Source organism: Mesoplodon mirus, assembly GCF_964341445.2.
Source record: "Mesoplodon mirus genome assembly, chromosome: 12".
Classification (NCBI taxonomy): Eukaryota; Metazoa; Chordata; class Mammalia; order Artiodactyla; family Ziphiidae; genus Mesoplodon; species Mesoplodon mirus.
The window spans coordinates 71,423,356-71,448,879 of NC_138988.1; the positions used below are offsets into that span (position 1 = coordinate 71,423,356).

General features: G+C 38.0%; 1 protein-coding gene across 1 annotated transcript in view; it reads left to right on the forward strand.

Moving 5' to 3' along the window:
- DNAH8 (dynein axonemal heavy chain 8) overlaps positions 1-25,524 on the forward strand; it is a 328,140-nt gene that overhangs the window by 177,980 nt on the left and 124,636 nt on the right. Inside the window, exons 57-64 of the mRNA XM_082637824.1 lie at positions 4,531-4,744; positions 9,394-9,503; positions 14,519-14,682; positions 15,885-16,077; positions 18,846-18,968; positions 20,509-20,639; positions 22,833-22,986; positions 24,291-24,455. Of these exons, the coding sequence (XP_082493950.1) occupies positions 4,531-4,744; positions 9,394-9,503; positions 14,519-14,682; positions 15,885-16,077; positions 18,846-18,968; positions 20,509-20,639; positions 22,833-22,986; positions 24,291-24,455 (1,254 nt within the window). The remainder of the gene's footprint in view (positions 1-4,530; positions 4,745-9,393; positions 9,504-14,518; positions 14,683-15,884; positions 16,078-18,845; positions 18,969-20,508; positions 20,640-22,832; positions 22,987-24,290; positions 24,456-25,524) is intronic.

The following is a 25,524-nucleotide window of genomic DNA, read 5'->3' on the forward strand; positions in this document are numbered from 1 at the left end:
AAGTGCTACAGCCTTCTTCCTATTCCACTGAGGACATTGATTTTTTTTTCCTTTTCTTACTATCCATTTACTGCAGTCAATTTCTGTGTTCTAGTGGTTACCCTAGACAGTACATCCTACATACATAATCAAAAATAAAGATAATCTAATACTTCTTTCCCATTTTGTATATCCAGTGACCTTTGAACACTTTAATTTCCTTTATCTTTCTCCTGATTTATAATTTTATTGTTGACTTGTATTTTAAGTCTATGCCTCTATTTTTATTTTTTATTAGCATAAATTATATTATTCACCTCTATATTGTGTTATGCCAGTTTTATTTATTTTTTTAAATTTTTTTATTGGACTATAGTTGATTTACAATGTTGTGTTAGTTTCAGGTGTACAGCAAAGTGAATCAGTTATACATATACATATATCCACTCTTCTTTATATTCTCATCCCATAGAGGTCGTTACAGAGTATTGAGTAGAGTTCCCTGTGCTATACAGTAGGTCCTTATTAGTTATCTATTTTATGTATAGTAGTATGTATATGTCAATCCCAATCTCCCAATTTATCCCTCCCCGCATTTCCCCACTGGTAACTATAAGTTTGTCTTCTACGTCTGTGACTCTATTTCTGTTTTGTAAATAAGTTCATTTGTATCATTTTTTAAGATTCTGCATATAAGCGATATCATGATATTTGTCTTTCTCTGTCTGACTTACTTCACTCAGTATGACACCTCTCGGTCCATCCGTGTTACTGCAAATGGCATCATTTTGTTCTCTTTTATGGCTGAGTAATATTCCATTGTATATATGTACCACATCTTCTTTATCCATTCCTCTGCTGATGGACAGTTAGGTTGCTTCCATGTCCTGGCTATTGTAAATAGTGCTGCAATAAACACTGGGGTGCATGTGTCTTTTCAAATTATGGATGTCTTCAGATATATGCCCAGGAGTGGGGTTGCAGGATCATATGATAGCTCTATTTTTAGTGTTTTAAGGAACCTCCATACTGTTCTTCATAGTGGCTGTACCAATTTACATTCCCACCGACAGTGTAGGAGGGTTCCCCTTTTCTCCACACCCTCTCCAGCATTTATTGTTTGTAGATTTTTTTTTGAGGATGGCCATTCTGACCAGTGTGAGGTGATACCTCATTGTAGTTTTGATTTGCATTTCTCTAATAATCAGTGATGTTGAGCATCTTTTCATGTGCTTTTTGGTCATCTATATCTATTTTTAAAGTGAACTCCCATGAGGCATTATTTTTTACTGTTTTATATATTCACTCTTTGTTTGCATTACACACTTATTTACCACTTTTTTTTTACTCTTTATTCATTCTTAGAACTTCCTTAGGAGAAAATCTTTTAGTGACAAACCCTTAGTTTTTTTGTTTGTTTGTTTGGTCTGCAGAAGTCTTTATTTCATCCTCTTTATTTGAAAGACATTGCTGGATAGAAAAATGTAGGTTGGCAGTTATTTTCTTTCATCACTTTAAATATATGATTCCTGTCTTCTGTTTTCCTTGTTGCGGTTGAGAAGTCAACTACCACTTAGTCATTGCACCTCTGAAATTAATCTGCTTTTTCTCACTTGTTGCCTTACTTTCCTGTGACTTTTTCTTTTTCGAACTATGTTCCTTGGTGTAGATTTATTTGTATTTATTTGCTTGGGATTCACTGGGACTCATGAATCTGTGGTTTGGTCTCTTGTGTCAGTTCTAGAAAATTCCCAGTTCTTACCTCTACAAATATTGCCTCTGCCTCACTTTCTTTCCCTTCTTATCAAACTCCAAATGTATATTAGACTTTCTTCTTTGCCCTCTATGTTTCTGTCCTCTTTTTCTATACTTCCCAGCTTTTTCTCTCTCCAATACTTAGTCTAGATAATTTCTCCTCTCCTATCATCCATCTCACTAATTTTCTTCTCTGCCTTGTCCAATCTGCTGTCAAATTCATCCACTGAGTTTTAATTTCAGTTGCTATTTGATTCTTATTTTCTTTCAAATGCGTTGTCATTTTTATTCCTTGCATATATTTTCAAATCATTGTCTATTTCTTTAAACATGTTGAGCATAGTTGTTTTAAAGTCTATGTCTGTTAATTTCAGCATCTGAAGTCTATATGGGTCTGTTTCTGCTCTCTGTTGTTTTAATAGTTCTTGTTCACGTTCAAACTGTCTTGTTTTCTGTAAGTACCTTTGACTGCTTGCCAGGTCATTGCCCTTAAAAAATTACCTGTGGCTGTTTCTTAAAGCCTAGGATGAATGTGTCCTCAACCAGACAGGTCTGAGTTTTCTTCTGTCAGATCCTTAAGCACTTATTCAGTCAGGATCATCTCAAAGCAAGGTTAATATTTGAAAGTCTCTGGCTCACTTAGGCTATGCATACCCATGGTGCAAGTCTGTGCAAGTGTCATTCTGAGGCTACAACCTCCCAGGGAAGACTTCTTTTTCTTTTTTCTTTCCCTTTTCCTCTCCCATTCATCAGGGATCCAGGGCAGATAGACCTCTTAGCAGTTCCTGTAAGGTGAGGAGAGAGGAGGCATATTTAGATATCATTTATAAGATGAAAAGACCCTGAATTCAGACTTTTTAAATCCAATTAAGGATGTCTAGTTGGATCTCAAGCTTAACATGTCCAAAACTAAATTCCTGTTACTCCCTAAACCTGCTCCTCCAACAGTCTTCTCCATCTCAAGAAATAGCAACTCCACATTCAGCCTGTTAGGAAATCATGTTGGCTCCATCTTCAAACTATATCCAAGATTTGACTGCTGCTCATCACTCCATTGCTAACACCTGATGTGAGCCACCATCTGTCTTCTTGATCATTACACATCCCTCCTCATTGTCTCCCCATTTCCCTTGCCCCTCTCAATCTATCCTCATATCAGCAACCAGTTAAAACATGTGTCAGAGGACTTCCCTCATGATGCAGTGGTTAATCCGCCTGCCAATGCAGGGGACACGGGTTTGATCTCTGGTCCGGGAAGATCCCGCATGCTGTGGATCAACTAAGCCCGTGTGCCACAACTACTGAGCCTGCGCTCTAGAGCCCACAAGTCACAACTACTGAGCCTGCATGCCGCAACTACTGAAGCCCGCGCGCCTAGAGCCCGTGCTCCGCAGCAAGAGAAACCACCACAATGAGAAGCCTGTGCACTGCAACAAAGAGTAACCCCTGCTCACCGCAACTAGAGAAAGCCCACGGGCAGCAAAAAAGACCCAACACAGCCAAAACAAACAAACAAACAAAAAATGTGTCAGATAGTGTGTCACACTCCTCTGCTCAAAATCCTCCCGTGAGACATGTAGCATATAAAAGCCAAAATCCTTCCTGAGATCTAAAGACCCTACACTGTTTGATATTATCTCCCCATGATTCTCCAACCACATTTACTGATCCTTGTACACACTGGGTATAACATTCACTCAGAGCCTCTTCATTTGCTGTTTCCTCTGCCTGGAATGCTTTTCTCCTAGATATCTGAGTGGTTTGCTTTCTCACTTCCTTCAAGTCTTTGGTTATATGTCATGTGAGATGAAGCCTTTCCTGCTTCCATATTCAGTTGCATCCCTGAGCACTGCCTATTTCCTTTCTCTGCTTTATTTTCTCCAAAGGACTTATACCATTTTATTTACACACATACATACATACAGGCATGCATGTGTACATTTTGTCTCCCACCACAAGAATGTATGCTCCATGAAGACAGGGATTTTTGTCTATGTTACAACAGAGCCAGACACAGAGTAGTGATTCATTAAATGTTTCTTGAATGAAAGAGTGTCATATTACAGGGGCTTGTGTGTCTTCCACTCAAAGATGCCCAATAGGAATTTGGATATACAGGTGTGGAGTTTAGAAGAGAATCTGAAGCTAGAGTTACAGAGTTGAGATTCTTTAGGATATAGGGTTGAGATGGCATCCCCTGAAATAGAAAAGAGCCAAGGATGGAACCCTGTAGAAGAGTTCCATTTGAGGGATGAATGGAGAAAGAATGGCTTGGGAAGTGATCCAAGGTCTCAAGATAAGCCTGGTAAGAACTGAGCCTCTAAAAACAAGAGAGGAAAAAATTTCAATATGGAGGGAATGTTAGCAGTGGTAGAGGCTACAGAGAAGAAAGATAAGGATGTAAAATCCAATACCAAAACATTCAGGAGTAAAACTATCCCATTTTCTGATTTAAGGTATTTCAAACAGTTGAATGTGGAGTGTGAAAGATATAAAACTATAGTAAAACTTGTAACCTGAGAACTCTTGTAATTGTACCAAATATTCTGTAACTCTCTGATCTAGATTTATCAGCGTGGTAAAGAGTGCATTGGATTTGCACCAGACATATTCAACTTACAGTTTAGGGTTTATGGGTGGTATCATTTAAGTCAAATTGCCTTGAAGGCAACATTCACAAACACTTCATTGATAAAAGTTGAGCGTTTTCTTCTGATCTCATCTGTACTATTTTATAGGAGCTTTGGAGGAAATGATAGTGATGTGTTACTAAAATGTTACTATATAAAATTCCAGATAACTAACGAGATTGTGCGACAAATGATGGAAATGGAAGGAATGTACAGCTTGGATAAGCCTGGAGATTTCACTACTATTGTTGACGTACAGCTCATAGCGGCAATGATCCACCCTGGAGGCGGCCGAAATGATATTCCGCAACGTTTGAAAAGACAGTTTACTGTGTTTAATTGCACATTGCCTTCAAATGCTTCAATAGACAAAATTTTTGGTACGACTATTCTTGGTGTTTAATTTTTTATTGCATTACATAATGGACATAAACCATGCAAAACCTTATTTAAGAGATAAAAAGGCCCTGTCAGAAGTAGGGATTAAATATCCGAAATGGAGAGCTAAATACCAGGGACTAAATACTAAGAAGACTCATGTTTATAGCCTATTGTAAGACTCAGGGATATTTAGAAATAGCCTTGTTGAAGGTTGGCTCTAGAGGTAAGCAAACCTTTGTGTTTTGGTTTTCTTGACATGATTAATCAGAGAAATTTGGGCTAATGAATGATAGCCCATTGATCAGAGGTTAACAACATAATATACTAAGTCAAATGTAGCACTTTGCTATGTTAATGAAAATGATATTTTAACACCAAATTTAGGCTCACGTAAACCATTCCATTAAAATTATGTGCATGAAGACATATAAGAGAAACTGACCCATGCATATGTGGTCATTAATTATTTGACATAGCAAGTACTGTAGATCAGAAGAGAAAGGCAGACTTTCAAGAAATGGTACTGGGATATTTAGTAATTCTTATGCGAAAATAATTGAAATTGGACCCCTACCTCACACCAAGCATAAAATCAATACAGACGGATTAAAGATTTAAATATGGAAGGCAAAGCTGTAAAACAATGGAAGAAAATATAGGAAAATATCGGAATGATCTCTGGGTAGGAAAGAACCTCTCAAATGAGACTCAGAAAGCATAGACCATAAAGGAAGAAAATGATAATTTTGACTACATTAAAATTAAGAGCTTTTGTTCAGTTAAAAAGCAACATTAGGGCTTCCCTGGTGGTGCAGTGGTTGGGGAATCCGCCTGCCAATGCAGGGGACATGGGTTCAAGCCCTGGTCTGGGAAGATCCCACATGCTGCAGAGCAACTAAGCCCGTGCGCCACAACTACTGAGCCTGCGCTCTAGAGCCTGCAAGCCACAACTACCGAGCCCACGTGCCATGACTGCTGAGGCCCTCATGCCTGGAGCCTGTGCTCCGCAACAAGAGAGGCCACTGTGATGAGAGGCCCACACACCATGACGAAGTGTGGCCCCCCGCTCGCCACAACTAGAGAAGGCCTGCGCAGAGCAATGAGGACCGAACGCAGACAAAAGTAAATAAAATAAATAAATTTATATTTTAAAAAAGCAACATTAAAAGAGTAGAAAAAAGACAAGTTGCAAAGTGGAAGAAAAAAATTTCAACTCATGTAACAAAGCAAAAACTCAGTAATCTGAATACTTCAAGAAATCCAAAGAATCAATCAGTTAAAAAACAAACATCCTAATATAAACATGGACCAAAAGCCAGGCACTTTAAGAAGAGGAAACCATATGACTAATAAACAAAGGTAAAGATGATAAACATTAGAATTCAGGAATACGGAAATTTAAAACACCAGGAAGAAAACCATTTTATAACCACTAGATTTGCAAAAATGAAAAATTCTGACAAAAAAATCAGGCATTGGTGAAAATGTAAAGCAACTGAGACTCTCTCCCCTCCTGGTGGGAGTATAAATTGCTATGAGCCCTTCATAATGACTGGACATTATTGCTGGTAGTAGAACATGTGCACACTCACCTCCATTCCACTTCCAAGTATATACCAGTTCACCATTTTCTTCCTTTATGGTTGTGCTTTATGAGTCTCATTTAAGAAGTCCTCTCCTACCCAGAGGTCATACAGGTGTTTGCCTATGTTTCCTTCCAAACGTTATATAGTTTTGCCTTCCGTATTTGAGTCCTTAACCCATCTGTAGTTGATTTTTCACATGTGCACTAAAAGACATACACAAGAAGGTTCATAGAACAGTGTTCCTGACAGCAAAAACCTTGAAGTAACCCAATTATGTACTGACAGTAAAGTCGGATAAATACATTGTGGCGTGGGTGCACCATGTAATGCTCTAGAGCAGTGAATGTGAACAAACACAACTACATGCTTCAACATGGATGAAGCCCAGAAATACAATGTTAAGGGAAAAAAAGCATCACAGAGGAACATATAACATTCATTAAATTAAATTTCAAAAATTAAAGTTAAAAGGAAAAGGTTAAAGTTCCAGAATGTAAGTGCCAAAGCTTTTCTTTGGAAAAGTGAGTTACTGATTCTCACCAAGTCAGAGCCCTGTCTACCTCTGGAGGGAGGAGGGATTGGACAAAAGAGGCTTCTAATGTACTCGGACAATGTTGTATTCCTCAGTCTAGTGGCTGTATGTGAGTGTTTGATTATTTGTTAAACTTTTATACACTCTTTGATATGATTAATATTGAAAATGAGATATGGAAACAAACCAGAAACTGAGGCTCAGAGAAGTAAAATAACTGCCCAATTAAGGCCATATAGCTAGTGCATGGCAAACGTGTGATGCTGATTCTGTTTTCTGATTCCACATCCCATGCTTCATACATAACACATTTGTGCCACAGGAAGCTGGAGGTCTAGAATCATAGGATTTCAGGAAGCAAAAAGCCCTTACAGGCATCTAGCACAACCAACCATGACTTTGGATAATTTCACGTTCCCTCAAGGCTGCTCTTCTTTGGTCTATGTGAATGAAACCCAGTTTCTTTAGCTGACCCACCCTTCGTAAACCTGCTATGCGTCTCTGAGCAGATATTCGTATTCATTTTCCTCTGAAAATACCGTGCTCAGAACTGAACATACTGCTCAACATATAGTCTCACAGGGACGAAGTAGAGTTAAATCTGTTTTTGCAGTCTAACACCAAACACATTTTGGGACTTCAGGAACAGTCTATAACACAGTAGTTCTTGAGGGTGATTAGGTCAGATTGTCGCTGTGTTGGGTGTTTCCTAGGAACCATTACATCACCACCCAGGCCAAGGTGTTGGCTGACTGCAGGTCAGGAGATATGGGGGTCCTGATTTCACTTCTGTCAACAACCAATCTGTGTGAACTTGAACAGTTTGCTTTACTTGTCTGTGCCTGGTCTCCTTATCTGTAAGATGAGGAAGTAGTCTCTTAAGTTCTTTTCCAGTTCTTCTACTCTTCAGACTGAGGGCTGTTTTACAGGTTCCAGAGCCAGGTTTCCTGGGTTCAAACCTCAGATTCACCCACACACAAGGTGGGTGACCTTGGGCAAGTTACTAAACTCATATTAAAATGGGAATAATAATAACCTCTAGGTCCATCTGTGTTGTCACAAATGGCAAGTCATGTCAGACAGAGAAAGACAGATACCTATGGTCTCACTTATACATGGAATCTGGAAAACAAAACAAATGAACAAACAAAACAAAACAGAAACAGACTCATAGATACAGAGAACAAACAGGTGGTTGCCAGAGGGGAGGAGAATGGGAAAATTGAGTGAAATAGGTGAAGGGGATTCAGAGGTATAAACTTCCAGTTATAAAATAAATAAGTCACAGGGATATAATACACAGAATTAGGAATATAGTCAGTAATATAGTAATAATTTTGTATAGTGACAAGTGGCTACTAGACTTACTGTGGTGATCATTTCTTTAATTGAGGTATAGTTGATTTGCAATGTTGTGTTAGTTTCAAGTGTACAGCAAAGTGCTTCAGTTATGCATACATATATATCTATTTTTTTCTGTTTCTTTTCCTTTTTAGGTTATTACAAAACGTTGAGTATAGTTCCCTATGCTATACAGTAGGTCCTTATTAGTTATCTATTTTATATATGATAGTGTGTATATATCAATCCAAGTCTCCCAATTTATCCCTCCCCACCATTTCCCCCCTGGTAACCTTAAGTTTGTTTTCTGTTTGTGTGGGTCTATTTCTGTTTTGTATATAAGTTCATTTGTATCATGTTTTTTAGATTCCAATATAGAAATATCATATGTTATTTGTCTTTGCCTGGCTTACTTCACTTAGTATGGTGATCTCTAGTTCCATCCATGTTGCTGCAAATGGCATTATTTCATTCTTTTTGATGGCTGAGTAATATTCCATTGTATATACATACCACATCTTCTTTATCCATTCATCTGTCAGTAGACACTTAGATTGCTTCCATGTCTTGGCTATTATAAATAGTGCTGCTATGAACATTGGGGTGCATGTATCTTTTCGAATTGTGGTTTTCCCTGGATAAATGCACAGGAGTGGGATTGATGGATCATATGGTAACCCTATTTTTAGTTTTTTAAGGAACCTCCATACTGTTCACTATAGTGGCTGCACCAATTTACATTCCCACCAACAGTGTAGGAGGGTTCCTTTTCCTCCACACCCTCTCCAGCATTTATTATGTGTAAACTTTTTGATGATGGCCATTCTGACCAGTGTGATGTTTTAAATTTGAATCACTATGTTGTACACCTGAAAATACCAAAATATTATATGTTGACTATACTTGAATAAAAATATAAATAAGAAAGTGGGAATAATAATAATATCTACCTCAGCTTCTTCCTCATAGGATGTTGGGAGGATTAAAGAAGTTAATACATATAAAATGCTTATCACTGCATACTAAGCTTTGCTAGCCCCACTGCTGACTGCCAGTCTTAGCTGATTCCTTGAGAGAAATTCTTCACATCACCTAGCTTAGTCATCTTGTAATGATTTATTCACTGACGTAAACATGTACCTTGTGATCTTATAGTAAGCTCATACCTTCAATCTTGTTTATTTTTCAGGAGTTATTGGCTGTGGGTATTTTGATCCTTGCAGAAAGTTCAAACCCGAAATATGTGAGATGATTGTGAATTTGGTTTCAGCGAGCAGAGTGCTGTGGCAGTGGACTAAGGTACAGAATCATCTGTTGTCAATGATCAGAAAAGAAAAGTCAACAATTATTCAGCCTAGTTCTCACCTCATGGCTCATGAAGTTATCATCACATCATGGGTAGTAGTGTTTTTCTGGAAATGACAAATTAGGTGCTGAAGTAGATTTATGACACCTTTTCCTTCCAGGGAGCGAATATTCTGACTGAATGATGCTTTCCATATGTATGAGATATTACTGTAAACCAGACACGGCATCCAGGATAAAGTAGAGTTTTGCTGAAATGAGAACACTGCTTTTCCACTTGTTACTCTGATTTGTAACTCTTTGTATGTCTGTCTTCCCTACCTGCTGCCAACAACCAAACTGTGTCAGATACTCAGATGTTCACTGACTGAGGGAATACATGGATTTCCAGATATTCTTAACTAACCAAGACTTAAAGTCCAACTTGTGGATTTCTCTGAGGTGGAGCATGAATTAGTAAATGGATGGAATGTACTCAACAAAATAGTCTAGATTTTAATACAGAAGTCAGTGCCTTAAGTAAAACTCAGTAAGCATCGAGGCTGTCACCAGATGTCTGAAGGCAGACTCATGAAAAAGCAATTAAGGGTAGGTCTGAGATTTGAAAAAAAAAAAAACAGACAAGATTGATATATTTTCTAAAAAAAATTGGTGAAGGAGATGAGGATTAAATACCATAGTTCACTATACATTCGTTTGGCCACTCACACACCATCTGGGCAGAAGCTTATGTCCTGGGGAAGCTCCAGCATGGAGTTTCAGAAGGTCTGAGTGTCTGAGATAATTTTCTGTGGTAAGGTCCATCTATTTTCCAGTGGGGCTATTGTTCAATTTAATGTGCCCATATACATATTTTTCTGGAAAGCTTTGGCCTTCCTGGTATCTTTCCATCAAAGCTTCTTTTGTTTTATGAATGTTTATCAGCTTCATTTCCTCACATTTCTTTACCTCTTTAACCCGTTTTGTACAAGTTTTCATTTCCACTGCTCTCATCAAGGTCACCAAATTCCTCAGTCTTGCCAAATCCAAGGGTTGGTTTCTTCTTCCTCTGACCTGACGCTTTAGCAGCATTTGACGTAAATGATCCCTCTAAACACTTTCTTCACTTGGCTTCAGAAGGGCCTCTTGCTCTTGGTTTTCTTCCTACCTCACTGGCTACCTTTTCTAAGTCCCCACTCTTTCCCCTCCTCTAAATACTGGAGTGCACTTGATCTCCATGTTGGGACCTCATCTCTACCTCCATTCATACTCAGGTAGCCTCATCCAGCTTCATGGCTTTAAACACCATCTCTGTGCTGATGAGTTCAAAATCAGCACTTCCATCCCAGGCCTCTTTGCCCGGCTCTAGACTTGTTTCTTTCTTTTAAAAAATTTTTTTAGCCTCACTGTGCAGAGTATGTGGGATCTTAGTTCCCTGACCAGGGATCGAACCTGCGCCCCCTTCATTGGAAGTGCAGAGTCTTAACCACTGGACCCAAGTCTGGGAAGTCCCCCGACTTGTTTCTAATAGCTTAGTAGACACCACCGCTTTGATGTCTAATAACCATCTCAAAGTTAACATGTTCTTAAGTATGATCCTCCCTCAGAATTTTGTATCAATTATCCTGCTTCTCAGGCTAAAATACAGGGCTCCATCCTTGATTTGTCTCTCTTATTCCCTACATCCAATCCATCAGCAAGTCTCAGTAACCAGGCTTTCAAAATATATACGGAAGCTGAGCACTTATTGCCATCTCACTGTGATCACCCTTCCTGGTCCATCGCCTGCCCTCTGGACCATGCAGCGACTTCCTAACCAGTCTCCTTGCTTTCTTCTTGCCCTCCTAGAATCTGTTCTTTACACAGTCCTAAAATGCTTTTTAAAAAGCACATCAGGGCTTCCCTGGTGGCGCAGTGGTTGAGAGTCCGCCTGCTGATGCAGGGGACACGGGTTCGTGCCCCGGTCCGGGAAGATCCCACATGCCACAGAGCGGCTAGGCCCGTGAGCCATGGCCACTGAGCCTGCGCATCCGGAGCCTGTGCTCCACAACGGGAGGGGCCACAACAGTGAGAGGCCCACGTACCGCAAAAAAAAAAAAGAAAAAAAAAAAGCACATCAGAGATCATCATTCCTTCTTAAACCACCAGTAGATTCCCAGTTACACTTGCAGTGAAACACAATGCCTAGCTCTGGCCTGTGAAACTCACCCTGAGTCGGCCCCTGCTTACTCCTCTTCCCTTCCATCGTTTTGCTCCAGCCATGCTGCCCTTCTCACTGTTCCTTGAACACCCCAAGTTTCTCATGCCTCTGGGCCATTATACTTTGTTTGACTCTTTCTCATTATCTTTACCTTCAGAGAGGGTTTCTGGGATCATTCCCTCTAAAATAACTGTCCACGACCCCATCACAGGCATTATCTGTCTCCTGACTCTACTTCATTTCTTCTAACCATGACTTTTATCATTATTATTTGCCTATCTGTTTATCAATATATTTATTGTCAGGCTCTCCCACTCAAATAGAAGGTTCCTGATGGCAGCAGATTTAGCTGTGCTATTTACCATGGTATCTTTGTAAGCGTAGTGGGAGGTGCTCAAAAATAGTCATTCACTCAAAAAATGAATGAATCTTCCTCCTCTCCTCAACCCCAAATAAGTAGCCTTCTTTGTATCTTTTTTTCAGATTTCTCATTTCCACAAAGCACTCCTTTAATCCACTCATGCCTTGTATATCACTTTATATTACTTTACATGGCTTTAAAGCAGAAGCAGGTGAGAAAAGAAAGAAGCTGACAAAAGTTAAAAGGAAATGTTGGAAGATAAGGAAAGAAGCAGGTTAATAAATGAGAAGAAAAGGGAAAGAAAGGACTTTATTTAGTTCTACTGAATAATTGCTTCAGTTGCCAACAGCTGCCATCTTAGCTGCAGTCTTTTACAGGAAAGAAAAAAAAGCAATATTCACATAGCCTTATCCCTTTATTTTTGCATATTTGTAATATACGTGCATGCTTTACATTTTCGTGAGTAGAATGAACATTTTAGCTTGGAATGGAACTGAGAGCAAAGAGGGAAATTGAAAGGTGATTGCTAACATAACACCTCTTGCTACCTGCTGTTTTAACTTGCACTGTGAATTAGCCTGTAGAAATTACTCTACAAACTCAATAGGGTACTTTTTCCATATAGAAAGGACATATTCCCTGAATAGGTACTAAAGAAAGCATTTGCTTTCCTGAATTAGTCATGTAGGGAGTCTGCTTTATATCTCCAGAGTTATCATTGTTTCACTTTCAAAAATGATGCTGATGGTATCAATTACAATCTTTACACTTGGCCAGCAATACTTCTCACACCTAACACCTCAAAGTTATCCCTTAACTGGTACCTCTCTTTATAAGAATGTGGACTGTGTCATGTTATAGCTTTGTCTATTTGGATTCTAGAAGTGGGTAGAAATAATAAGTAAATTAGTGTTCAGATAAACAAGCAAAACTCACAAAAACCACCAAGTAATTATAGCAGTATGTCAGAATTGCCTGCCAATTTATTGCAGATATACAGATATATGAAAACATGTTGACTGAGTTTGGATCCATAAGTGAAATCTAGATCATGATAAACGAATGTATTTGTGGAAATCCAAATGCACTCAGGACCTTAATCAAAGCCATCTATAGAAGATGATCATTATTGACTTTAGACGTGAACATTCATTATTCTTAACTGAATGACAGCCAGCTCACACTCAGTGTTTTGTTATGACGTATTTCCGTATACACACTAATAAGGTTAATAATGATTAGGAATGCTTATTCTTACAATTCACATCATTTTTAAGAACTCAGGGGACAGTGGCTTGTTCAAAGCCAGCTCATGGTGGTAGAACAGAAGAGTTGGAGTCTGCATCCAGTGCATTATTCTTCAGTCCATCCTATTCAAGGTCTTAGGGTCTTTTAAATTCTGTGCTGGTTTATTTATGATGTGTTTTTTTTTCCCATCAATGCTGTGACAAAAATATAAACTTAATTTTAGTTTATTTACTCAGCCTATTTTATTTAAAATAGGAACTGTGAAATAAAATCATTCTAAAAGCAGTTGTGTTTTTAGGGTTTTTTTAAATTAATTAATTAACTAATTAAACATCTTTATTGGAGTATAATTGCTTTACAATGGTGTGTTAGTTTCTGCTTTATAACAAAGTGAATCAGCTATACATATACATATATCCCCATATTGCCTGCCTCCCGCTTGCGTCTCCCTCCCACCCTCCCTATCCCACCCCTCTAGGTGGTCACAAACCACCGAGCTGATCTCCCTCTGCTATGCAGCTGCTTCCCACTAGCTATGTCTTTACAACTGGTGGTGTATATATGTCCATGTCACTCTCTCACTTCGTCCCAGCTTACCTCTCCCCCTCCCCGTGTCCTCAAGTCCATTCTCTACGTCTGAGTCTTTATTCCTGTCCTGCCCCTATGTTCTTCATAACCATTTTTTTTTCTTAGATTCCATACATATGTGTTAGCATATGGTATTTGTTTTTCTCTTTCTTACTTACTTCACTCTGTATGACAGACTCTAGGTCCATCCACCTCACTACAAATAACTCAGTTTCGTTTCTTTTTATGGCTGAGTAATATTCCATGGTATATAAGTGCCACATCTTCTTTATCCATTCATCTGTCGATGGACACTTAGGTTGCTTCCATGTCCTGGCTATTGTAAATAGTGCTGTGATGAACATTGTGGTACATGACTCTTTTTGAATTATGGTTTTCTCAGGGTATATGCTCAGTAGTGGGATTGCTGGGTCATATGGTAGTTTTATTTTTAGTTTTTTAAGGAACTTCCATACTGTTCTCCATAGTGGCTGTATAAATTTACATTCCCACCAACTGTGCAAGAGGGTTCCCTTTTCTCCACACCCTCTCCAGCATTTATTGTTTGTAGATTTTTTGATGGTGGCCATTCTTCTGCTTTTAGTTTTATTTGAAAAGTAAATTGAGAGTATTATATTTTTTTCCCAACTCTAGGTGAAGATGCTGCCTACTCCTTCTAAATTTCATTACATTTTCAATCTGCGAGATCTTTCCAGAATTTGGCAAGGAATGTTAACCATAAAAGCCGAGGAGTGTGATTCAATTCCTGTTCTCCTGTCACTTTTCAAACACGAGTGCAACAGAGTAATTGCAGACAGGTGTATATTACAGCGCTTGAGTTTAAATGTACTATATAAGTAGTTTATACTACTAGAGTAATTCCTGCTCAAATAAGTAGAATAAAGGAGTATTATCTTAAATTGCTCTGGGGCTTGTGAAGCATGGATGTCATTTTCCACCTGCTGGTGGGAAAACACCCTGCCAATTTCCTTGAATATTATTTCAACAGGACATATTTAAAAATAACCACATAATCAGAACGTTGATAACATTCAGAGGAAATTTTTGTTATGTATAGTTTCTAAAAAGTTTGAGGTCTGTGTAGTGAGAACTTTGCTGTGTGGTGACATCTGGTACGTAAGCTTAGTCATCTTTCTGAGCCTCTGTTCCCTCCTCTATAAAATACGATGGCAATGCTGGTCTTACAAAGCTGTAAAGGGACTACCACAATGTCCCACGTAGGTGGTAGCTGTCAGATGTTAGTCCCACTCCTTCCTCCCTTACCCCTCTGAAGTCATACATCCGAAAAGGACCTTCATATACTGTGTGCCCACAAACCTAGAAAGAGGATGCTCACCCACTACTGACTGTCAATTCTATGCTTCTATTGCAAGTTTTAGGGACCCTGAGCCTCACCCATGGGACTCATCTATACTGTTAAAGAAAAAAGTTATTTGTGACACTTGTTGAAACAGTAAGACTCTAATACTTTATTCAAGACTATCATGATAGGTATAGGGCCTATACAGTGAGGTTTTGCAGTAGGGGTGAGAAATTGGGCTCAACTCCAAATACAACAAGGAAAAGTGGGAATTTATAACTGAGGAACAGGATCAAGGAGTTTGGTGGATGCGAAAGTACTAAGACGAAATAAGGGAGGTCTGGGAGGATTCTGGCTAAATGGATTTAACAGGATTCTTGCTAAAATTAGATGGTGCAAAGAAGGACATGGAAGTCCAAAATTGGGGCTTAATAGGGACGAGGATTCAGAGGAGCCTAAGTTTGGCCAAGGAAAGAGTCTTTGTCAGTATTTTCTATAAGTGATGCTATCAATGTTATAGCTCTCTTGGTTGGGGTTACATCTGCCTCTGGTCAGAAGGCAGAACATATTGTTTCCCTGTTCTGAGGTAATGGAGATACAGGATGGGGGCTGAGAGGAGGTGGAGAGGGGTTGAAACCATGTTCAGTTAGAAAAGATGGCTTCCTATTTTGCATTTTTACTCCTGTATTTTTGTTTCAGATTTATAACTCCTGATGATGAGCAGTGGTTTAATGCACATCTTATTCGTGCAGTTGAAGAAAATGTTAGCCCAGATGTGGGATCATATATTCCTCCTGAACCATACTTCGTAGATTTTCTCTGTGAGATGCCTGAACCAACTGGAGATGAACCTGAAGACACTGTGTTTGAAGTGCCCAAAATCTATGAATTGGTATTTATTTTCAGCTTTTTGGATCACTTACCTAACCAGATATTTGCCATAACTTGTACGATAGTTATATGTTATGATTCGTGTCATCATACACCAAGTAAAATATTAATTTCAATAAAATTTAGCAACAATCCTATTAAAGTCAGATATAAGACAAGTATGTGTACAATTATCACAGTTATTTAATATTGCTTTGAAAGTTCTAGGCAGTGCAACAAAAATGACAAAAAAGAAAATAGATGTAATTATCAGATAGGAAAAAACAAAAATATCCTTATTTGCAGATGATATGATTATCTCTTAATATAATCCAAGAGAATTTAAAATCTGTTTCAACTACTAAGAGTTCAGTCAGATGACCAAATATGATATAAATATAAAACTGCATAACTATCGTCTATATCAGAGGTTGGCAAATCACAGCCAGTGGTCCGAATCCAGCCTACCGCTGGTTTTTTGTTAGATTCATGAGCTAAGAAGGGTTTTTATATTTTTAAATGGGTAGAAAGAATCAAAAGAATAATAATATTGTGTGACATGAAAATTATATGGAATTCAAATTTCATTGTTCAGAGTTAAAGTTGTACTGGAACACAACATGTTGTCTATGACTGCTTTTGCACTACAATGGTGGAGTTGAATGACCACATGGGCCACAAAGCCTAAAATATTGACTGTCTTGCCCTTTACAGAAAAAGGCTGCCATCTCTTGCCAAACAATCTCAAGACTGGAGATACAACATAAATGTACTTCATTCAACAACAACAAATATGTAAAATATCTAGGAATAAACGCGATAAAACTTTACTTCGTTAAATGGCAACACATTGTTTTCCCTAAATTAACGTATAGGTTTAATGAAGCTTAAAACAAGACTCCAAAGAGATTTTTTAAAGAGGGTCACATAACAGTAATTCTGAAGTGCATGTAGGTCAAAGAATTAAATGGAGAGAAACAATTTACAAAGCAAATACGTGAATATTGACTTCAGAATAATTTGACTACATAAACAATGTAAAAGTTCTATCCATTTTTAAAGTTCCATAAGCAATATTAAGAAGCAAATAAAAACTGAGAAATATATTTGTTATATTACAACCTTAATTACCACAGATAGGAGTTAGTGCTAGGGTTCTTTTTTTAATTTTTATTTTTTTTAATTAATTAGTTAATATATTTATAACATTTTTATTGGAGTATAATTGCTTTACAATGTTGTGTTAGTTTCTGCCGTATAATAAGGCAAATCAGCTATATGTATACGTATGTCCCTATATCCCTCCCTCTTGCACCTCCCTCCCTATTCCACCCCTCCAGGTAGTCACAAAGCACCAGCTGATCTCCCTGTGCTATGCAGCGGCTTCCCACTCGCTATCTATTTTACATTTGGTAGTGTGTTTATGTCAATGCCACTCTCTCACTTTGTCTCAGCTTACCCTTCCCCCTCCCCGTGTCCTCAAGTCCATTCTCTATGTCTGCATCTTTATTCCTGTCCTGCCCCTAAGTTCATCAGAACCTTTTTTTTTTTTTTAAGATTCCATATATATGTGTTAGCATACTACTGTTTTTCTCTTTCTGATTTACTTCACTCTGTATGACAGACTCTAGGTCCATCCACCTCACTACAAATAACTCAGTTTCATTTCTTTTTATGGCTGAGTAATATTCCATTGTATATATGTACCACATCTTCTTTACCCATTCATCTGTCAATGGACACTTAGGTCGCTTCCATGTCCTGGCTATTGTAAACAGTGCTGCAGTGAACATTGTGGTACATTACTCTTTTTGAATTTTGGTTTTCTCAGGGTATATGCCCAGTAGTGGGATTGCTGGGTTGTATGGTAGTTCTATTTTTAGATTTTTAAGGAACCTCCATACTGTTCTCCATAGTGGCTGTTAAAATTTACATTCCCACCAACTGTGCAAGAGGGTTCCCTTTTCTCCACACCCTCTCCAGCATTTACTGTTTGTAGATTTTTTGATGATGGCCATTCTGACTGGTGTGAGGTGATACCTCATAGTTTTGATTTGCATTTCTCTAATGATTAGTGATGTTGAGCATCCTTTCATGTGTTTGTTGGCAATCTGTATATCTTCTTCGGAGAAATGTCTGTTTAGGTCTTCTGCCCATTTTTGGATTGAGTTGTTTGTTTTTTTGATATTGAGCTACATGAGCTGCTTGTATATTTTGGAGATTAATCCTTTCTCAGTTGCTTCATTTGCAAATATTTTCTCCCATTCTGAGGGTGGCCTTTTTGTCTTGTTTATGGTTTCCTTTGCTGTGCAAAAGAGTTTCATTAGGTCCCATTTGTTTATTTTTGTTTTTATTTCCATTTCTCTAGGAGGTGGGTCAAAAAGAATCTTGCTGTGATTTATGTCATAGAGTGTTCTGCCTATGTTTTCTTCTAAGAGTTTTATAGTGTCTGGCCTTATATTTAGGTCTTTAACCCATTTTGAGTTTATTTTTGTGTATGGTGTTAGGAAGTGTTCTAATTTCATTCTTTTACATGTAGCTGTCCAGTTTTCCCAAGTTCTAGGGTTATTGAAGGAAGAGGAATGACTTCATACTGGAAACCAACCAGTTAGGTTTCAGACCTCTGAAAATGGAAATAACTAAAAGTTGACTAATCCATGACAAATTTTTGGAAATCTGTTAGGTTTAAAAAAATTTTTTTTAGAATTACTTTTGAATGTCTTTACAATTGCTGCTTTCCTAAATTTTGCATCTTAAATATTATTTTTTTCTCTCTCCCCCCATCCATAGGTACCATCCTTTGAATTTCTGTCCAAAAAACTCCAGTTTTACCAGAGACAGTTCAATGATATCATTAGAGGATCATCTCTTGATCTGGTGTTTTTTAAAGATGCAATGACTCATCTTATTAAGGTTCTAACTATTGACTGTTTACTGATATAAATAGATCATATAAAAGCTTTGTAAATTTCACAGATAAACTTTTTCAGAGAATTAATATATAGTATTGGGTAGTGTATAGAAGAGAGTCTATAGGTTGAGTCAGTTCACTGTCTCACAAAACACAGGCTTAATCAGAAACTGCTTATTTGAATCTGCCTACATGGAAGCAAATGTTTTTCAAGGGCAAACTGATGGGTTTTGTGTTTAGAGCTTTTGACTCGCTGAGTCAAAGAGTTTTACATTCCTAGACAGTAACCTGGAGAACCCTATGAAAAAAATATTCCCTCCTCAAATTACATTTTGATGTGATGGGAATCCTGTCCCCCATGGAGGAAAAGTTGATGCTTAAAAAAATGTCTGTTTCATGATTGGCTTACAGATTATGGGCAAACTGATGGGGAAAGGGGAAAGGTGGGTGTATAGGACTGATAAAAAATAGAAACCAACTAGAAAAGGAGTATGGCTTGATCCAAGTCTGAAGGGCTGCAGAAAGGAGTTGTTTATTTGTATAATATGTAAATCAAAAAAGGAGTTTCTCCAACAAAGTAAGATAGGGAGGTTTCATGAAGAGGAGGCAGTTAACTCTGTGTTTATTACAGAATCATCTTCTACAAAACTAGTGAATTTCCAGGTGCTCTAGGATTGTTTAACATTCATCTATTCAGCAAGCAATTATCGAGTACCCACTGCAGCTAGATCTTGGGGGCCTGGAACCCTGTTCTGGGTGCAAAACCACAAAAGTGATTAACATATTTAAAATATAATAGAATTGATACATATCAAGGTGTCTGCCATCTGTAAAACTTGAATTAAAAAAATTCTGTGTACTAGTGATAATGAATTTAGTGATCTGTGTAGACTTTCTTCCTAATCAGTGACATTAATGTAAAGGACAGCTTTTTAGCAATGTCTCCAATTGTCCTGCATAAGATTCGAGCCACAATTTGAGCCTTATCCTCCCTGAAGGTATCAACCATAGAAAAGCAACACAAGGCTAAAGGCTGTTTCCCTAAGTTACTTTTTCTACAAATGTCTTCCTGCCCCATTTTAAGTAGAATTTTGGTACTTTAAAAACTTTTTCATTGGCAGAGATATGATAGAGGTAGTCTTTGTTGTAGAGCTAGGTGTCTACATAAGTCAGTGTGTTAGACTGATGATAATAAGCAAACAATTCTAAACTTCTTTCTACAGATTGGGAAGAGCAGTTGCATTATCCATTGAGTCTGAAAATAATAAAATTACACACACAGACACACACACACACACACACACGGAAAATAGTTTTGAAATAGGAGATGGGAAAGCCAATTTGTTCTCTTTTTCATGATGTAAATATAGATGGGCAAGGAAAGAACTGGAATTGAATAAATCAATATGAAACCTTTTGCATTAAAGGAAAAAGTCTACTGTAGTCTAGAAGCATGTGGTCAAATCTTGGACCCATTTAGTGCAAGCAAATGTAAACAGTTGAATTCTATTTTCAAATATATACTATTTTGTTTCAAAACAGATTTCACGAATAATCCGAACATCATGTGGAAATGCATTGCTGGTGGGTGTTGGTGGTTCTGGAAAACAAAGTCTTTCAAGATTGGCCTCTTTTATAGCTGGATATCAAATATTCCAGATAACATTAACCAGGTAAGATAAAATGAAACACACCAGTATGTTTTTTTCTATGGTTAATTTCACTGGAGTAAAATGTTTACTTAAACATTTACAACAATTCAGTGTATTTCTTTTTCAAGTAAACTTTGTATTTGAGTGTAACATACATAAAGAAATGTACACAAATCATGGGTGTCAAAAAGTAAGTACACCTATGTAGTTAGCTCACAGATAAAGAAAGAAAACATCACGAGCACCCAGAAGTACCCCTCAGGGTCCTGTCCCAGTCACTACCCCCACAGTGGGAACAATATTCTGATTTCTAAGCCCATTGATCGATTTTGCTTATTTTTTAGCTTTATGCCAGTCAAATCACATGGGATTTACTCTTTTGTGTCCAGTTTCTGTTGCTTGCACTGTTTGTGAGATTCATCCATGATGTTACATGTAGCAGTAGTTTGTTCATTTTTATTGCTGTGGAGCCTTCCATTTTACCACATATTACCACTATTTGTTTATCCATTATACTGTTGATAAACATTTGTAGGGTTTTCTTTTTGCAAATATAGCTGTTATGAATATTTTTGTACATATCTGAGTATACTCCTAGAGATAGAAGTCCTGGGTATAATGATGCAAGGGGAGTGAGTGAGGAGACAAGACAGAGGAGGAAACCTGGAGTGGTTTCCAGAAACCCAGGAAGTAGAGAATTAGCCTGAAACTGTGGATTAAATTAAAGCATGAAAAGTGGTGACTAATGTTTCAAAACTTTCAGTGCATTGGATGGGGGCAGAAGCCACGTTGCATTAAGGAGGTGAAGAAGCAGAGATAATAAGTTTAGAAACTCCTCAAGAAGCTTAGCTATGAAAGAAAAAAGCAAGAGAGGTCAGGACCTAGAGAGGGGTGTGCTGTGACTGTGTCTATATATTGCAAAAGCAATACCTAACAGTCAGTTTAATTTTTAAAAATGAGCAAAATGGCTTTGTGACTTAACTGACTGGTCAGTGAGAGGGTATCCTTAACAGCACCAGGCCACACCACCTCTGAGGAAGGATGTGGGCTGTGTTGGTCTCATAGGTGCAGCTACTTCTCAGCAAATTAACTTACCAGTTTCCCTTTTTAATGAATTCTTCCCCTTGGGAATTATTTGACAGGACATACGGTCTCTTTTTGATGGCATTCCTTTTGCCAAGGTCTACGAGGTTTTTAGCTAAAGTGCCACCCAGAAGGACTTCTAAGGCACTCCTAGTTTAAAAATAGGCATTTATTCATTTAAATATAGGTATGCTACATCATCTCTAATGCCCACAAAAACCTTTACAAATAGGTAATTATCTTCATTTTGCACATGAGGAAACAAGCTGACAAACATGAAGGAACTTTTCTAAAGCTGCAGAGCAGGGATTTGAACCCTGGTCTTTCTGGTTTCAATGCCCATAATCTTTCCACTAGACTCTATGGCTTACACAAAACTCCCTATTACCTGCACTGTGAAACCTCCTTCAAATAAGGGTGTCTTTATAATCCCTTTCATCGATCTACCCACATGGCTTTATATGCAACACTTCAGAAAATGTCTGCTTTATTTTTACACATCACATCGCTTCTGGTAGCACATTCCTTTTGCAGGAAACAGAGTAAACAAAAACAAAAAAAAAAAGACCAAGATCATCCCTTTTCATAATCCGTAACCACATAATTGTAATGCTTCTATTATTTATATCACATTGTATAATGCATCTTTTTCTGAAGGCTTTCTCTGAATCTAGCCATTTAGTAAGACATGCAAATTACCACTTTATGTAATTCATCATTAATTTTATTTGTAATTTATCTTATTTTCTCACTAATCTAAACTCACCCAAATTTCAGATTAGTTTTAAATATTATACATATATTCACTTGGGCAAAAAAATCTGTTACTGAGGGCTGTCTGATTGTAGAGAATAAAAGTTCATTTCCCTGTTCCCAGTTATTGTTCCTGAGCCACTTCTGGTAAATTCCCCATTTCTCACTTCTCAAACTAAATAAAACCTATTTATGTAGAGTGGTAACATATAGCTATTTAGCTCTGTGTTTTCTAGCAGGCACTGTTACTTAGTATCTGTTGGACAGGTGCAGATTATGCTCTAATTATCATGGATTATATTGTGTTTTGAAATAAATTATGATTTTATATATATATATATTTTTTAATTTAAAACTTCCTGCCACTTCTCTTTTTAGGTCTTATAATGTGAGTAACCTAACAGAGGATTTAAAAGCTTTGTACAAAGTTGCTGGTGCTGATGGCAAAGGCATCACTTTTATCTTTACTGACAATGAAATAAAAGATGAGGCATTTCTAGAATATCTCAACAACCTGCTATCTTCAGGGGAGGTATGTCTCTAAAGTAGAGAAAGAGCTTGTATTTTAAAAATGTAAATCTGAATAGAAAAAGCAGCAACCCTTCAGAAGTGAGGCCATTTAGCACACATTTTTCATTTTAGAAATGATTAATGTATAAGGTTCAATAGATTTTTTGAAGTTTCTCTGAAATTAATGCTGTTCATCTCCAGATATTTTATATGCTTTCTTCCATTTTAAATATGGTTCCTTATTTGTCTCTTCAATCTTCAGTTGGATCCTATAATTTATTTTAGGAGAAGCAAAGTTTATCTATCTATCTATCTATCTAATAATCAGGAGTATAGAATGGTTGAAAGAGTTCCACTAACTGTAAGTAAGTAGATGTTTGCGTCACCACTGTGACACCACTTATATCAGCACTTCTGTGACCACCCACATGCTGGTACTTCATCAGTAGTATGCACAGGACTCAGCATAGTTGGACTTATGGCTAAGATTTATTACAGCCACACAGTAAGGATTCACAGCTGGATCAGTAAAGAAAAAGACACATTGGGGGAGTCGGGGGAAATCCATGTGCATACTTACTATGTTCTCACTAAAGGGTCCATACAGAATGTTTTTTTCTGTCCACATGAAGTGAAGTGCAGAAACACATGTGCTGTTTCTGTTTTGGGAAACCCATATGAGACTCTGAATTCAAGATCTTCTTGGGAGCTGGTTGTGTAGTCATTCTCTGCCTGGCCACAACTGCCAAAATTCCAGACTCCCAGAAGGAAAGTAGATGTTCACCATCTATCCCAATGTTTGTATAAATAGTCTAGGTACAGTGGAACAACCTTATCAATTAGTAATGGAGGAGACATTTCAAAAGCCCAGTTCCCAGATGCCAGGCAAGGGCCAGCCCTGCAAGCACACCCTTCTCAAGATCAGACCTGCCGTGTGAACTTTTCCTTTCACAGTGGTGTGTATTGATGCTTACTGGTGTATGATCTAGTTAACTACTTTGGAACCAGAGTTGAGACTGACTGTGAGTCAGAACAGAGGGCATCACTGGACATTTAAAGAGATGATTGGAATGGTAGAGGAGATGGCTTTTTGGTAATAGCTATTTGAGCCAAAGGAAACATAATTTGCTCCTGATTGAGCTGCTGAATAAAAAGTTGCACTCTTGTAATCGCTGGCAAACTAGGGATTTGATTGTGGAGATGCAGGAAAAAATATGAAAAGAGATGACATGTGAGGGGAGGGGAGGGGAAGGACCAGACTTCGGCAGTGCATTGGCTGTTGGGAACTCTTAAAATACTGAACACTCTCTTGTCTATTCCTCAAAGATCTCCAGTTTGTTTGCACGGGATGAAATGGATGAAATCACCCAAGGGCTGATATCAGTGATGAAAAGGGAACTACCTCGCCATCCTCCCACCTTTGATAATCTGTATGAATACTTCATTTCAAGATCAAGGAAGAACTTGCACGTTGTTCTCTGCTTTTCTCCAGTGAGTTTTTATTTTATTGATTTCTGTGTAGGAGGAGTTACTTCTTTGAATGTACTCAGTTCTTTGAATGTACTTTCTCTGATGAGATGATTTGTCAGAAATGAACACTTGTTACATTGAATTAAAATCAACTCTTCACTAACACCAATCTTCACTGACCAAAATCTCAGGCAAAAGTGTGAAAATTTAAAATATTCATCTTATCAGTGATTATTGCCTAGCCTACAACTTTCATTGCCTAGAGACAGAGATTATTTGATTTGTAAGGGATTTGGTGATGTAGTCTTGTTCAGCTCTACCTCCAATATAGACATACCATCTAGAATGTCCCTGATGTAGGATTGAATGTCTCTGTCTCACTGTGCTGTCCAATATAGTAACCATTATCCATGTGTATCCATTTAAATTGTGCTCAGTTAAAATAAAAATAAAAATCCAATTTCTCAATCCCACTAGCTGCATTTCAAGTGCTCAATAGCTACCTGTGGCTAGTGGCTACCATACTGGAAAGCACATATATAGAACATTTCCATCATCACAGAAAGTTCTATTGGGCAGCTCTGCTCTTGGGGGGAAGGGGAGGTATCTCACTAACTTATAGGGCAACTTGCTTAATTTTTAGGTAGTCTGATAGCCAGAAAGGTCTTCTTTACAGACAGTGGAATTTTGTCTTTGTTTTTTCCCCTGTGATTCTTTTTTTTTCCCCATTTATTTATTTATTTTTGGCTGCATTTGGTCTTCATTGCTACTGTGCCTGGGCTTTCTCTAGTTGTGGCGAGCGGGGGCTACTCTTCATTGCAGTGTGCAGGCTTCTCATTGCAGTGGCTTCTCTTATTGTGGAGTGCGGGCTCTTGGTGCCCGGGCTTCGGTAGTTGTGGCACGTGGGCTCAGGTTTTGTGGCTCGCGGGCTCTAGAGTGCAGGCTCAGTAGTTGTGACGCATGGGCTTAGTTGCTCTGTGGCATGTGGATCTTCCCAGACCAGGGCTCGAACCCATGTCCCCTGCATTGGCAGGCAGATTCTTAACCAGGGAAGTCCCTTCCCTGTGATTCTATTTGTCCTGTAAAGTGA